This window comes from Catharus ustulatus, chromosome 4, assembly GCF_009819885.2.
Source record: "Catharus ustulatus isolate bCatUst1 chromosome 4, bCatUst1.pri.v2, whole genome shotgun sequence".
NCBI classification, from domain to species: domain Eukaryota; kingdom Metazoa; phylum Chordata; class Aves; order Passeriformes; family Turdidae; genus Catharus; species Catharus ustulatus.
The window spans coordinates 45,703,421-45,720,158 of record NC_046224.1 but is presented as its reverse complement, the minus strand read 5'-3'; the positions used below and the strand labels follow the sequence as shown (position 1 = coordinate 45,720,158).

At 38.2% G+C, this 16,738-nt stretch overlaps 1 protein-coding gene across 1 annotated transcript in view; it reads left to right on the top strand.

The window, feature by feature from the left end:
• Positions 1-16,738, top strand: part of OTOGL (otogelin like) — a 93,206-nt gene that overhangs the window by 38,165 nt on the left and 38,303 nt on the right. Inside the window, exons 26-29 of the mRNA XM_033058455.1 lie at positions 11,132-11,266; positions 11,734-11,880; positions 13,531-13,650; positions 15,856-15,972. Coding sequence (XP_032914346.1) covers positions 11,132-11,266; positions 11,734-11,880; positions 13,531-13,650; positions 15,856-15,972 — 519 coding nt within the window. The remainder of the gene's footprint in view (positions 1-11,131; positions 11,267-11,733; positions 11,881-13,530; positions 13,651-15,855; positions 15,973-16,738) is intronic.

Sequence of the window (16,738 nt, the reverse complement as noted above, 5' to 3'; positions counted from 1 at the left end):
GATTTTTATGGATAACGTGAAACGTTCATTGAACTACTGAAACTGCAGCAGCTACACTGGTTGTAGTATTGTATATAGAAAACTGCAATAAATTTGCCCTTTCTCTTACATCTTTTATCCTTAAATCTTTTTCCTGTAAGCAATGGACTACTTTGTTTCTACTAACAGAAGAACCCTAGAGGTGTTGTAGCAGGACAATAAGGGAAGTTATAGCTAAAATCAGTTTGTTGGCATATGAGCTCTTCCCAGATATAGAACTAAGTGCAAGAATTATAATTTGAATCCATCATCCCCAGAGGCATGATAATTGCTGTTCCCATCCATGTTACCAGCCCGCACTGTTTGATTTGGCTGTTGGCCTTCCTAAATCTGATCTGTTTGAACAACTCTTTAATTTGTCATCATATTCCACTGTACCAAACAAAGAACTCATCCTTACCTTTATTATGTTTTTAATAAGGAGCCCTTGTGCTCTTCTGGGAGAAACATCAGGTATAAACTTTCAGCCAATTATGAAACTTGTTTTCAGCATCAGTATCTCCTGTCAGGCCTTTTTGTTTAAGGTGACTGAAAGTGCATGAAAAAGCCCTTTATAACTAGTTCAACAGATTTGTCCATTGGGCAGAAGATTACAGAAAATATTTAGATCAGCAATTAAGAATTTTAAGGCAGTAAGGTCTCATGAAATGATAACTTGACTTTCAGGAAGTCCCTGTATAGATAAATCGCATTCACAGAGAAGACATCAATATTTATTTTTAACATTTTAAAATACCAGTTATTTCAAAGGTTAAAAATAAAATCTTAGCAGACCAACTTGTTTTTCAGTGTAGATCATGTAAACACTTCATTTTACTAATCTAGATGTGAACGATAAATTTAAAGTCAAACGATGAGAACGATAAATTTAAAGTTTCTTACTCAAAAACATTTAAATATCTATTTTCTTCTATTTTCTTGCTTGTTGTCTTATTTTACTGTCTTTGATGGTGCTACATTCTTCCCTCCAAAAAATGGAATTATTTTTCTGTCAAGCTTTTTACTAGTTACAGTCTGTTTCTTCCATGTACCTGTTTCATAGATTTCTGCTCTTATGGTAAAATTGATGTCTTTCTATGAAAAGTGTTGGCCTTTTTTATTTCTGTGGTGGTTTTCAGTCCTGCAGCTCAGCATTTTTATTAAAGCTTGTAGGGTCAGTGCACTTGGAGTCCCTTAGACATGTTCTCTTTTGTGAAACAGAAGAGAATTTTTTCTAAAAAAAGTATTGCCCAAAAAATTATTAGTAACATTTCTCAGAAAAAATATTTTGTCTACTTTGGGGCAGATTTCAAGCAGGAATTCAGAGGGATAAACTACCCATTAGAATATTCTCAAATGAGAGTGAACTCTGTTGCAATGCTCATCTGCCTTTTAAAACACACCCCAAAACCACCACTGAAGTATTTCCACTAACCTTAGTTTTCCACTAACCTTAGGTTGTGAAGAAGGTCCTAAAGTACAGAAAGGGGTGAACTGGTTTTGTTCCTATATCCTGAAAGATGAAGGTCAGCATAACTGAGACCTCATCTTCAAGTATTCCTATTTAATATATTAGTCTTAAATTCAAAGTATGTGCTAAAATTATTATCACTTCTTTTCACTTGCCATTTGGGATTTGAGAATTTTAGTCACCTTTTTAAGCTTTTTTTTTATGCTATCATGAAAACTCTTTTAAAACCAAAGTCGGAGGATTGAAAGCAACCAGCATTTTGAGACATTTGATCAAATAATCAAACCATTATGCCAATTAGAAGTGCAGATGTAACTCTTTTGGTTCAGCAGACATTACGTAAGAGCCCATTTGTTAAGTTCACTGGATGAAACTTGCATCATCTCACGAACCACCACTACAGTTGCCCAAAGGATTCTCCTATGGCTGAACAGTCCCCAGAGCTAGATTCCTGGACTGCTTTGGAGAATGCAACCTGGGAAAACTTTTCTTGTTTTCCCATTCTTTTGGAACTTGAAGCAAGTTCAAAGCTCTTAGTGAATTATACTTCAGTTAGAGTGCTTAATACAGAGGCTGTTTGATGCACTGATAATCTTTTAGCCACTATTTGCTGATATATTGAAGTGGTAAATTTTTAGATGACAAACGGGCATAAGCTGGAGCAATCACACAGAAATTTTTCAATTACTTGTTTGACACATCTGAGGAGCCAGAAGTAGAATTTATCCTATTCTCCATTATTGAATATCTGTAATTTTTTTGTGCAGCTCATTTTCAACATAATTTGTGCCATGTAGCCAGACTGTAGATCCATGAAATTGGCAAATCTGTAGAATTAAGTATTTGGCATGGTCTCACTCGTAGCCTATTTGTAAAATAAATACATTCTTCTTGCTGTCAGTCACCCTATAGAGGTTTAAAGTTGCAGGTTCATGGTTAATCAACATTGTCAAGCTGACTATTTATAGTTAAGACAAATAGTTTCTTCCAATAGATTCTGGAGATTTTAATGGGAAAGTAAATAATGTTGAATTTAAAATTAAAAATGTTTAAAATTGGACAACAGACTCTAAAAGTAATTTTCCTTTCTTTCAGGGAATAAAACTGTGCATGGGGTTTCAATCAGAGTGCCTTTAAATTTTTGATTAACGTATCTAATCCTCAAGCCACATTCCAGCATGTAGTTTCATGAGCAGATGATGTACCAAAATATTTCTACCTAAACCACTTGTCAAATAATTTATAGCAGTAGTAGCCGTGTAGAAATAATGTGTTGTGTGAAAATTTATGTCCAAAAGAGACTACATTTCAGCAAAAAACCTATTTATGGTGAATAGTTTGCTCTGCTCTAGTTGCAAAGAATACCAACAGTTTACTTTTCATCAGTCCCATGATTTCAGAGGAAACCTTTCTGGATGCCCTCTTTTTTTCTCGGTCTCTGGAAGTCCTGTAAGGGTCAATAGCAAGCTCCCTCTGGGAGACATCCCTTTCCATCCTGTCTTCAACTGTACCTGTTTTTCTATTTGTTCTATTCCTTCTATGAGCAAAAGATCTGATTACAGTTGGCAATGGATTTATGCTTTGGTTCCATTTTCTTCAGATCAATGATTTCAGACTCAATTACCTCTACATGCCTTTCTGCTTCCACCACCTGATTCTCCAGACCATTAAATTATGCAGTGAATGAATCACTTTTATTCTCCGACAAAGGAAAGATTTCTTTCAATTTGTGCAGATTAGCATGGAGGGCTTCCAGGAAAGGCTTGGGGAAAAGTTTTTACGATGAGAATGGCAATTTGGAGGTGGTGTGTGCATAGTGTGATTCAGAAGTTGGATTCCCTTTCTGAGGACTTTGGTATTAAGTGACCTTTTGCCTTGAATTTCTGATTTTGGGTTAATGTTCATCATCCATTGGCTATACTTTGGCTATACTGACTCCAGAATGTTTTACTCTTATGTTGCCTGAAAAGGCAGTTCATTGTAAGAATGACTGCCTGAGTTTGAGGGCCTCTGGTGGATACAGCTTCATAGACTGGTGATGATACAGCACAGTAAAAGATGAGCAAAACCCAGCAAGATGTGCTGCTGTTTCAGAGCTGTGTGTGCAGCAGTAACACCATTCTCTGTGTTTGAAGGGGGCATTGCTTGGGCCAGTCACCTACAGGTGCTGCTTGGTTTATGGCCTCGGACTCTGGGTGTGAGTGAATTATGAGAACTGTGAGTTAAATTTAAGCTGATTTAGGTCAGGATAGAAGTTTTGTTTTTTTAAATTTTTTCTCTCTGAAAATATAAAAACTAAACTCAGCAGTGTAAATGAACACATTTTTATTTTTTTATATTGCAAAATATAAAAGCTTTATGCAAGTTTCATCTGTCTAGCTTCTGCAATCATTTGCTGGAGCTCTGGTCCTTTATTTTCCTGTTGCACTTTCTCGTTACAACCAACAATAAAATATTAACATTCATCATGCACTTACTAATAAAACAACACTAACAGGTCTCATGTAAATACATATAAATACATGCATAGCTATTAAAACTATCACCACCAACTGTGGTGCTGATTTGCGATTCAGAATAATTCATATTACAGAATATGTCCCTTGAAAACAAATATTCAAATTTTTCCAAGCCTTCAGTCTTCAGAAGGTCTCATTTTTAATTAGAAAGGGATTGCTGTAATATGATCTATGCAAAAGCTAAATCTGGTACACAAGCAGGCAAAGTTCAGTAAATGCAACAAAAGTAAATCTGCTTTAAATTATTTTTTCTCAAACTTTTTAATATAGTTCTCTTAAAATACAAAAAAAAAACCAAACCAAAACTTTTTTAGTGATCTCTTTTTAGTGTTTTTAAAATTCAGAGTTAGAACGGAGTTCTATTTTAAGTAGATAAATTAAAATATTTACTGTCATGTATTTTCATTATTATTAGATTTAAAAAATATATTGGAATTTATTGTTGACAAACCTTCAGAACACCCAACAGATCTATATTGCAGTATAATCTGCTAGAAAAAAAGCTATGTATAAAAAAATTATATAATGATATGTTTTTTCCTGTTGCTTGTGTATATATATACAGATGTATATATACATACTTTTCACACATATTTTTTTGAGTTTTTGAGAAAAAAATCCTTTTCAGAAGTCACTATTAAAGAAATAGGAAAGAGTTATCATGGATGCATTAGCAAACATCTGGAAGTTGTTTGAGGATCAAACAGTCAGTAGCTGGAATAATCTCACTCCTCTTGAATTACTGTCAGTGAATTTACCCAGTCATTTGAATTGCTGTCCTCCATTTCTACCCAACTGTGATTCAAAGCTAGAAATATAACTTACAAGCGTACTGCAAGCTTCTTTGCCATATTTTGAACGAAAATAATCTGCAGCCAGTAAAAGATGTGAAGGAAAGAAAAATTATAATGCATTTGCATAATCAATTTTACTGTCAGGTTTTTAGTTCCTAAATGGGGTTTTTTGGTTATTTTTTTCAATAGTGGTGTAAAAATACATAACATCAGTGGGAAAAAAATGCTATTATTATTCCTTTCCTGTCCTTTTCTCTCTCGTATAAAAGAATCACCCATTATCTTTCCCATAATATTTTTTCCCAACTTTCATGTAGATTTCTTCCCAAACTGAGACAGTGTGTTTCAGTGCCATCTGTTGACTTCAAGCAATATTGCTCCATTGTTTTAATAGCTGTGGGGAAGAACATTTGCTGATACAAATTAGTACAGGATGCAAAAATAGGGATCAAATAAAGTTACGTGGACTGTGAAGCACCGAAACAAAGGAAGCCTTTCAGTAAGAGGTGCTTCTTAGTGTAAATTAAAATGACTTTTCCATAATTAATGTGTTTTCACTGATTATCTGGAGGTCAAGCCCATAGTAAAATGGAACAGGAAACGAATAGAGCAAGAACAAATTTGATGTTAAGGCATTTGTCTGCTCTCCAAAATAACATATATTTATGCCCAAATGCCTACTAAATCTGGGCTAAGATGTTTTACTTCTAAATCAAGCTCACTAGAATTAATAGTTTTAAATGTTAAATTTCTTCAGAAGAAACTCGGAGCCAATAAACCACAACCAAGTTAATTCTGACTTTCCATAAAATCTCCTGAAACGTTAGATCTGAACAGAGCTAAGGAATCTCTCTGAAAATATGTAGGAAGGAGAAAGAAAATTCTACTTTTTAAAGTATTGTATGTTTCTTTCCATTATTCTTAGAGCTTTTTTGTGCTTCTTTTTGTGGTGATATATGAAAATATCTAAAAATCATTAAAGCAAAAGGAAGATAGGCATAATCTATCCCGCTGCCAGGATATCCTTATAAGCCTTTATGACCACCCTAGTTTGCAATTTTGTAGGGAACAAGCCAAAGGTAATGGGTAGATCAGGGTATTGAGAATGGAAAAAACCCCTTTACACTGAACAGTTAGAGAGATTTTAATGAAACTTTCAAAGAAATGAATACAGCCAATTAAATTGTCTTCTCCCAGGCTGCATTTTGACGATGTAAGCACACTACACAGCATTGTTATTGGTTAAAAGGGACAGAAAATTTCTAACAGGATATTGAAATAGAAAGTTTTGAACAAAAATAAACTCTAGCATTCCTAAGCTCTGCTAAAAAAACCCCAAAACCAACACCAAACCAGAAAAAGGAAAGCAGTGCTTAGCTTTTTTGCCTAGGAAGAAATATGGTAAAAAAGTGCAGCGAAGTCTAGAAAAAGAATGTCCTGAGAAGGGGGACTGACAATGAGCTTTTGACTGACTGCCCAGAGCTGTGACTCTGTCTTTTCTGTTGCTTGGCAACTCCATGTTATCACAAAGAAACTGATATTAAGTTGGAACAGGCTGGATATGGTAATTTACGTGGGAAGATACTCTTGCAGTGGGAAAACCATTTTATTTCTAGTTTCTGTCAGCGTAAGTAGGTTTCACATGATGAACTGTAGTACATCCCCTGCTGGGTGCATTTTACCTAAAAAGGTAAAGAGTGACTCTGCCTTGGAAAGAGGCTGTGCAGAAAAAAACAAAACAAAAAAAAAATCCCCACCTTGTTATTCATTAGACCTGCTCCTAGTGTCTACTCAGAAATTTCTTCTAGTGGTAGCAAAAAAAGCTTGTTTTCATATTTGTGTGGATTTAATGCAGATTAGAGAGATGGAACTTGATCATTATCATTTATACCATCACATTCCCTAAGAACTCTTGAGATTTGCCTAAGACCTCCCTGTCTTATATAAACATCAGAAGATGATCCTCACTTTATCTGAATAGTCTTTTCTTTTGCACTGGTGATGGTTAAGTGCTAGATTTCAATTGCACTTTATTTCTTCTTTATTGAAGGAAGACATTGCATGTGCTGCATCTACAGAATAATCTGAAGACTGCCATAGAAACTGTCATTCAAGTTTGAATTTGTCTAGTACTGTAGGGCTTGGAAAAGTGTTTATTGAGCTATATGGAGAGGATGGCAAGTGTATGTATATAAAGCAAATAATTTTGTGAAAGCTTGGAGGCATAAGAGACATGTAATCCATAATGATATTTTTATGATTTGGTTTAGGTCTAAGATTTAATTAGGAAAAGAGAAAGCACATAAGATTCAGGGTTTAATGCGAAGCCCTTTTTTCTGGTTTACTCATAACACTACTGAGCTATTACCACAGGCTCTCTGCATATCCATTGTGCATCATTTCTAGTAATTTAACACTATCATGCAGTCCTACAAGTAAGGAAGTACAGTAAATTCACGAATACAAGCCGCACTGACTATAAGCCGCATCTCTGGGTGTTGGCAAATATTTTGGTTTTTGTCCATAGATAAGCCGCACACGAATATAAGCCGCTCTGTCGTTCGCAGCGAGGACCCGCGTGCAATTATTAACAGAACGGCGGGAGGGCGGGGTTTACTGGCTGAGCTAAGGCTGTGCAGGCTCGGCCCGCTAGGGGCCGCTGACGGGGCCAGGTGGTCCAGCACGGTGCTGCAGCTCGGGGCCGGCCGCCGCTGCCACTGGGCTCGGTCACCCCGGGTCGGCGCTGCCCCGCGGTGGCAGGCAGGGACGGAGCTTCCCCTGCTCCTACGGCAGCGGCGGCGGGCGGGGACGGAGCTTTCCCGCGCCCGTGGCGCCGGCGGCGGGCAGGGACGGAGTTTCCCCGCTCCTGCCGCGGCGGCGGCGGGCAGGGACAAAGCACCCCGTCGGCTCCCCGAGCCGCGGCAATGGCTGCGCGGGGCTCCCGTCGGCTCCCCGGGCCACAGCAATGGTGGCGCGGGCTTCTCCCCCCCTCCCTGGGCCGCAGCAATGGCGGCGCCGGCTTCCCCCCCCTCTCCCCGGGCCGCGGTAGGGGCGGCCCGGGTCCCCCCTCTCCTCCCCGGGCCGCGGTAGGGGCGGCCCGGGTCCCCCCTCTCCTCCCCGGGCCGCGGTAGGGCCGGCCCGGGTCCCCCCTCTCCTCCCCGAGCTGCAGCAATGGCGGCGCCGGGCCCCCCCCCCCGTCTCTCCCCTGGGCTGTGGCAGAGGAGGAAAGAGAGCTCTCCCGCCTCTCTCCCCGCCCCCCGTTCTGCCTACACGGAGCCAGGCTCCACCCGCGGTGCAACAAAGTAGCGATTTGTAACAATCGCAAAATGCCGACTTTGCAGCTGCTCGGCTCAGCACTCTGGCAGGCACTTCTGAGGTTGTATTAGCCGCTCCTGATTATTAGCCGCATTTCCGGTTTAGGAGCAAAATCTTAGTCAAATTGGTGCGGCTTGTATTCGTGAAATTACTGTACTTCACATGTCTTTAGGACTCCCTGTTCTGGCTTTGGTCAGCAAAACACTTCCTGGCTCCAGGCTTCTCTGTACTGCAGAGTTAACTTGAAATACGACTCAGTTTGTGCCCTTGGCTCAAATCCCAACCATACACAAAAACTTCTGACTTGAGTATGTTGATGCTGTTCAGCTGAAGGGATTGGCCTGGGCTGTCAGAAGGCACAGGCAGCAGCTTCAATTAGCATAGCTAATATAGCTACCCGCAGCTGCCTCAAGGACTTGTCTTCATTGCCAAAAAAGGTGTATTTTTACTGTGGGATAATTAGCCGGATTTGACTATCCTTATTTAAAATCAAGCTCTTAATTTCTATTCTTACAGGGAAGACATTGCTTCCCTATTAACTCTGACTGTCCCTTTTTGCTGAGACTAAACTGACTGAAGAGGAATGAATTGTGCAATGAAAAGAGCCCACAATGTCCTAGGCATCAAATAGACCCAGAGGCTGCAAGCAAAGCTCTCTGCACTGAGCCCTGGTGGGGGGGTAACTCCCTTTCTCATTTTTCAGTTGGCCAGCACAGAATGTATCAGCTTGTGTCCTGTCCACCAAACTAATGAGATTGTCTTACTTTTTCATTTACCACATCACATTCAATAAATCAAAAAATGCTCTGGGCTGTTATCTGACTTGGAAGGGAATAATTGTTGCACTCACTCCAGTAGCAGGTCTCGTTTAATTAAAACATAGTGTATTTCCCAATAAGGTAGTGACCAATTTTATTTTGAGTGCAACCTAAAACAATTTTATAACTGATTGGAACAGACGAGCTTTGCTTTACCTTGAAGCTTTTGATACTTTTAAACTGAATTCCCTTGCTAAATCATGGAGATCTGATTTCCTGCTCCCCTTGCCACTAAGCAGTTAGTGAATAACTTTACCCACTATAACTGTTGCCTTCCAAGCTAACTGCTGACAAATACCATTTGTTTCCTAAGCCCTGGCATTAGGGTAATGCAGAGCTTGCAGGCAGTCTCCCACAACTTGTGTTCATAGCATTCACAAGCACCCACTTGCTGTACAGTGTTTTCTATGCCAGGTAGCAGCATCCTCTGGCTTGTGGGCCATGCTAGAGGATAGCAAAACGGTAGGACCTCCTGTGTGACAAAAAATACCTCTATGCTTTCCGTCATCTCTGACTGGGCTTGTTTTTGATTTTAGATTGAAAGTGTTCTTTAAAGAGTTTGATCACTATGACTTTTATTAAGAAAAAATGCACAAACTGCTTCCTATGGCACCTACATTTTCTGTGTGAAGTATTTCCCACTGATGAGGAAAAACTACTGATTTTTTTTTTTTTTTAATTCTTGAATTCTGATGAGCACAGAATAAATTGGGGTACAAATGTGAGATAGGCAAGTAAGTAGCCAGCAACTTTTGGGGGTACACTGACCAAGGCAGTGTGACATTGGCCACAGGAGGGAGTAAAGCTCATGGGAGAGATGCTGTAGGAAGAAAACAAGGTGAGGGATGCCTCCTGTTGTGGCCAAGTGGAGCTCTTCAAAAGCATTGCTAGGAGCCAAGAATAATTCCCAGGACTGGGGAAATGCTGAGAGCCACCACTTCCATCTTGCACACCATGCTCATTAGCACCTGCAGTTAGTTTAATCCAATCATAGTCTCTGAGTCTATGTTCAAAAGAGGGTGGGGGCAAGAAGAGAACCTTTTTGTTCACAGCGCTACCCAAGCGTCCCATATAAGACTAGATTAGTCAGTGGGTGCAACTTGCCATTTCCAAGATTTTTATTTCATGTCTGTCTCAGGTTTCTGATGACTGCGGGGCTGAATTTGATCAAAATTTGAACCAGATTCAGAAACAGTGTTATTGGCTTATATTAATGTTATGAAGTTTCTCAACCAATTTCTATAGTTATGGCTGCTTCTTGATTTGCAAGGTACAGAACTGAACAGGAAAGCAAATTAAAATAGGAAATAATAGGAATAACTCAACTTTGTTTTGGTTTGTGGTAGTGTTAGCAACTCTGAAAAGACAGTTCACCTCCTTTGTTTGAGTAAAAATCTTAACATAGGGAATTACAAGGCGCATGCGTTTCCCTCAGGATACAGAAGAACCACAGAAGCTCAAGGTGAATAAATAGATGTGTTGAGGCAAGGTGCAAAGCTGATTTTCTGTGACAAGAATGCAAAATTAATGAATGGACTGTAATGCAAAAAGGTGTGGGATTGGAAAGGCAGTACATTTGAGTTAAAAATACTGAAACACCAGTAAATCTGGACAACAAAGTATTCAAATCTTCTAAATGTTAATATAACCCCACCCTATAAACAAAAAATACTGGCAGAAACCTTTACCCCCTCCAATAACATCAAATATGATTCATGTTTTGTGAATTTCGATGTGCAGTGGCACAGAAAATGTTTTATCTACTACTGACAGATGGTAGATTTCTCGGTCTTAGAAATACGAAAACAGCTTGATCTCATGTACCTTGGTTTAAAAATAAAGCTCTTTTTATAGCATGTCTCAATTTCGACAACCACACTGAGCCATAAATATTGGATTCCAAGTATAAGCATATTTTAAAAGCCTAAACCAGACCCTTATTTTAGTGGTAGCCTGATCCTCTGAGTTTGTGAAGTCTTCAGCAAGAGGAGTCACAGCTGAACATAATGGCTCTTTGTGTTTAACTCTAAAGTTTGTAGGTTCAGCTTTGAATTTAAAAATGCATTTCCTGATTTTAAAATGTGTGTAAATTCTAAATTATCCAATTTTTTTTTCGGATCGTAAGCATAGAATAAATATGCAGGAATGAAATGCAATTGAATATATAAGTAAAATGATTTCTTCTTAATGTTGCAGAGCACAGATAACTCAAATGTATCTATAATTGCTCAGAACAAAAAGTGCTTTGACAATGATATTGTTTGTTCAAAGAATGTTTTCATCACTGTTGGAGACACTGATATTTATTTAACTGAACCTTCTGAGAAACAGGTTAGTAATTTTCTTTCTCTTTTTGGGTTGCCCTTTAAGATAAGTTGCTGCAAATTTGCGGCTCTAAAGGAGCAGGTTTTTGGAAAGCATCTCTCACTCTGAGGTAATATAATAAAAGCGTTTAGGCCTGGATAAAGCATCAGGTCCCAAGACACACTTTTTTCCTCCCATTACTTTTTTTCAAGTTCCATTTGTCATAAAAGAAGATTGCCCGAAAGTCTCAAGGAGTTGAAACATATTGGCCTTTATGAGTTTCTTTCCAGTTGGCTTTGATAGAGAAACCGAAGTATGAAGCAAACTTGAATGACTGAAAAGACAAAATATCAAAGTATTAAACAACAGTTCTAGTAATATTATTGATTCAGCTATATGTTAAAGTATTCTTCAACATACACTTTGCTGTTATCTGGCTGTATACCTTGATAGCATTACTTTAGTAGATCTTAATAAATATTCATTTGTGTTAGAAGACCCTAGGGGCACAGGAAAACAAATCAAACTATCAGCTCTGGAAGGCTGGATATTATACTGTGATACACTTTCCAGAACAGGACATTACAATTCTCTGGGATAAGAAGACAATGATGCATGTTAAAGTTGGACCTCAATGGAAGGTGAGCCGAAGTATAATCCGAAGATTTTGTGTAGATTCTCTATATTGCCAATGTGATCTTTTATTGAATAATGGTGATAGTCTTTTTTTTTCAAGACAAGCTTTCCCAGTGGTACAACTGTTTATTGTGGTGTTCAGCAGCTAGCATTTCTCAGGTAAGAAGAGACACGACTTCTGAAGAGAACAAGTGGTTTCTACATGTATGCTTTCTCTGTTGCTCGATACACTGCAACCTTGGAGATATGCAGTGATTCAGCTCTGACTCAGAGATACTCTGGGGGCTGGAAATGAGGGGTAGTTTTGGAGTTACCCGGTTCACTGCATGTTTTCATTGGCAAAAGCCAATGGAAAAGAAACTGGCATGCCCAGTGACATGAAAGATGGCAAATTTGTAGTACAGATTGCATTAGACTGATGATGGAATTGCAACCTGTTTGGCATTTCTGGGATGAATAGATGGAGTCACATCTTCGGTTTGATTTAAAAAGACAAAATACAGAAAAAGATCTAGACAAAAACTTACATTTAAACCTAATGAATATATCATAACAGGATTCAGTCATGATGCAAGCAAGAATTCAAGGCTCCTTTTTTGCCACTTGCTCTTTTCTTTTCCATTCCTATATCATTATCTACCTCGGTGTCTCTGCAAATCAGTCTTTGGGTGCTGGCAGAGTAGCCATATCAGTGCAGTTCAGAATTACATTTCTCTTTGTTTCAAACATGAGCACATGTATTAAGATGGGGGTCATTCAGGAAAAGTGAAGAAAGCATTCCAGTCTAGAATATAGTAACAGATTTTTTGAAGTGTAAGTCAAAGCTATAGCGACCATCTAATGTAGTTTTAAAGAAAAATTGTTATAGGATTCTGTTCAAATAGCTGTAAAATACTTAATTCACCTACAAGTTGATTTTCAGCCATTAATACACATAAAGGAAAAAAATTATTCTGTTTTTGAGTAAGCTAGCAGGGAGCTGACTTCTACAGGTTGCATTTAGGAACAAAAATACTTCCAGTTCTTTCTGTTTACAATGACTGTTTCTTCCAGAGGCTTCAGTTCAGTAAGATATCTGCAGCAGACCTGAAGAAAAAAGAACTTATTAGTGTGAATCACAACACACTAAAAATCCGACTTTACTTTTTATTGTTGTGCAGGAATGCTTATTTTCCTGTGTATTTATATATGTATGCATTTATACATTTTTCCCATCAGCAGCATATGCCCAAGAAAAGAAAGTTGCAGCTGTCTCTTTTACAATTGCTATTACAAATGTTCTAGCTATTGTGAACTAAAATTAGAGACAGCAAGTTTTAACAACAACAGCTAGTCAGGCTTCACAACCATGTGGTAATTCACCTGAACTTTTGACTTTAGGACTGGAATCACTACTGAACTTTCAGAAAAATATATTACTAGATTTCAGTCTGTTTTCATGGGCAGGTAGTAAGAAGTAGTTCTGGAAAATAAGAAGAAAACCACTGATTTCTGTTAAAAGATATTTGCAATATGGAACTGCAGACATAGTACAGTGTCAGATATTTTGAAAGGATAAATCAGATTTATATTCATTTACAGATTTTTATATACCTTGCGTGTCATTTGTGCCAATTATTGACTGTGAATTTATGATTTTTTTTTTTCTCTTTCAGGGAAAACTGGCAGGCTTGTGTGGAAATTTTGACAAATATACTTCAAATGATCTAACGACATCAAACAACATGGAGGTGAGAAATGCACAGGTGTTTGGAGACAGCTGGGTATTAGGACAGGTAAGTCCCATGTCCAATAAAAATATAGAGAAAAAAGATTATAATTTTAATTTCTAAATGAGCACATTATAAGCACATGAGGTACAGGTATTTTCTAAAGTTATGGTGACTGTGTAAGAAGGCATTTTAATTTTTGTGTCTGTAGATGTATATATAGATGTGAACAATAATGTCTTATGTCATAGCAAACAGATACCAAATTTAAATGAAACCAAGCAACCTCTTTAGGGAAGGATATATTTTCCCCTGTGTAAGACAATTATAGCTGTCTGCATTTCACTGTTTTACAAAGTTAGGTACACTGCTTCTGGTGTATTTCATTCATCTCAATTTTAAAAATGATTGTAATTTCTCTGGGGTTGGAGGCATCAGGGCACTGGAAGTAAACAGAGTCTGAATGCTGGAAAAAAGAGCCCTGGAAGAGTTTCTTTCTGAACACTGAAAATAAAATGAGGATTTATTTTAGTGGCACTTTGTAAACAGAGTAAACTGACAAAGCAGAGACGGTGAAGGGATGGGCAGAAAAGGCTCAGAACAACAACAGGCACCACCCAGTATGGAGCCTTGGTTTCTGAGGAGAAGGTAGGAGGATGCTATAGGGAGTGGATGACTGCAACTCTGTTTTATAACACAGGAGAATAGGTATTTCATTCATGTGTGCTGAGAAAATGTAAGGTTTTATAGCCTTGTGGACCTACTGAAAAATCATTACTTTTAATGCACTCCCTTTGGATGTTGCTCAGGACCCGTTTTTAATCTGTTCTCTCCTTGACACAGCAAGAAATTGGCTAAATATCTGTCTCCTCATGGAAGAATGCTTTGGAATAAAGATTTTTAGTCTTCTCTGCCTCAATATCTACCTTTGGATATATTTGATTCTACATAAAATGTTTAAATTTCATAAGCAAGCAAGGGAAATGTTTAGAGTTATACTGCTCATCTAGAAGGTTGCACATAAGCAAATACGTTTATATGAAGTTTGTGAATTTTTCTTTTTCTATTTATTGATCCAGTGGCTCTCTTAAAAAGGTCTATAGTGTTTCCATTGACTTGTGAGCACTTATGAGATGTTATATCTTTTGCTTATGCAACTCAGGCTTGCACCTTACTTTTTGGAAGCGATATATGTCTGTAAAATCTCAAGTAATCTCCTGATCTCTATGTCTGCCAGAGTGTTCAGCATCTAAGTTCAGCCTTGGTTTTGCTGGTTGGCTGTGCTCAGACAGACACTTCATCTACCCCTGCAGTAGCCTGCGGGGATTTTTTCAGAAAGGACCTTTGGCCTTTGTTGAGATGTACCCTTGTCACCATTTCAGAAAAATCTGAAAACGGTAAAGGAGTATTTGATAGCTGGAGACCAAGAACCCAACTCTTCTACTGGGAAACATGCTTGTATTAGCACTGTGAAGCATGAGATGCTTCCAGTGCTTCTCCTTTCTGGGACTGGCAGCACATATCCTCACAGCAGTGTCTGAGCACCTGCACAGGAGGGCAGCATCGGTGGGTGACTGCACTGCAGCTAAAGTTGCTATCGGACACCCCAATGATGCCCATGCATTGATCATCACAGCATCCTGGTGCATTACACCCACTTTCCCTGCTGCACCAAGACAGCATGGTTTCAGATGAGCTCATGCTCTCTGAGCTGAGTGTCGTTTTCCTATATTTCTCTGTTCTTTTTTTTATTTTTATTTTTTAAGAGATCCTATAAGCGATGTAGTTGTACCTCACGCATTTTTGTGTTATCATGATGATCTTTGACTCTATTTTTTTAATTAGTTGCTCCCTTCCTACCACTGCTTCTTTATTTGAACTTACAGGGCTAAAGCCATCTGTAGTATGACTCCATTTAAAGTCAGTGAAAACCACCCAGGATGGATTTGGACCACGTATTTGTTTGTGATGTTACAGTTGGTTGCTCTGGTAATGATTATAATGTGTCACAAAGAAAACATTTCGTCTTTATGCACTGAGCAGAGACAGCAGGAACATTTTAGTGCTTTAGAACAAAACAAAAAGATTCTTTTTTTATGCAAACGTTTTCAGTTATAAAAACAAATCAAGGAAAGAAGATGAAGAAGATAGCATTTAATTTTTTATTTTCCTATTATACAAGTATTGAATTATATGATACTATGGTGTACCTGAATCTGTGACAAACACACCTACCTATTAAATATTTGTGGGTTTTTGCTTGCTTTCAAGTGCAAGAGCCCAAATGAAACACTGAGACCATGTGAAGTACATCAGAGCAAGTTCCCTTATGCCAAAAAGGAATGCTCAATTTTATACAGTGATCTTTTTGCACCTTGTCGCAATGTGGTAAGTTTATTAAATATCCAAGATTGCTGTCATGAAAATAATAAATTTCCAGTAATTAATTTCTTCTTGCCAGTACCCTCAGTCTAAATGTGAGGATACAGAGTAAAGCCCTGGAAATATCTCTGTGTGGGTGGGCTATATTTGTGCAGAGCTCCTTGTTCCTTTCAAGACTGGAATCTAAACATAAAAGTGGTAACAGAGTTGTGAGTTAGTCAACTGAATAATCAGGTTTCTATTCTCCTTAGGTTTTATTTACACCTTTTATCTATATAGGTAGCTAAGTTTTATAATTTGTATAAAGTGAGGGATTCTAAAATAAGTGTATGTGTAATGCACCTACAGCTTAGCTCAAATGGTTTTATTTTGTTAAGTTTTCTATATAGAAAGAAACATGTTCCTGCTCTATGTAGAAAGAAATATGAGAGAGCAAGATTTCAGCTTCAGGGCTATTGGTATTTTTAGTTGTTTGGCAGCTTATCATGTGGTTTTATCAAAACTCTGAGGTTTCGTATCCTTGTTTTCCCAATACCTGGCTGAGCCTGGGACGTGAGTTAGAAGAATGTCCTTCAGTTCAGTCTAGATGAGATGGGGACAACACTATTTTTTTGTGGTAATCTTTTATTTAATTTTAATTCACCCATTATAAATGCAAGACATGGTTTATACATTTTCCCCTCTTTCTAATTTTAGCCTCCCAATGGTATTTAGGTGCTTCTTTACACCTGAGAAAGCAAGAACCACTAGGACATTTCATCTGTCTCTTAAT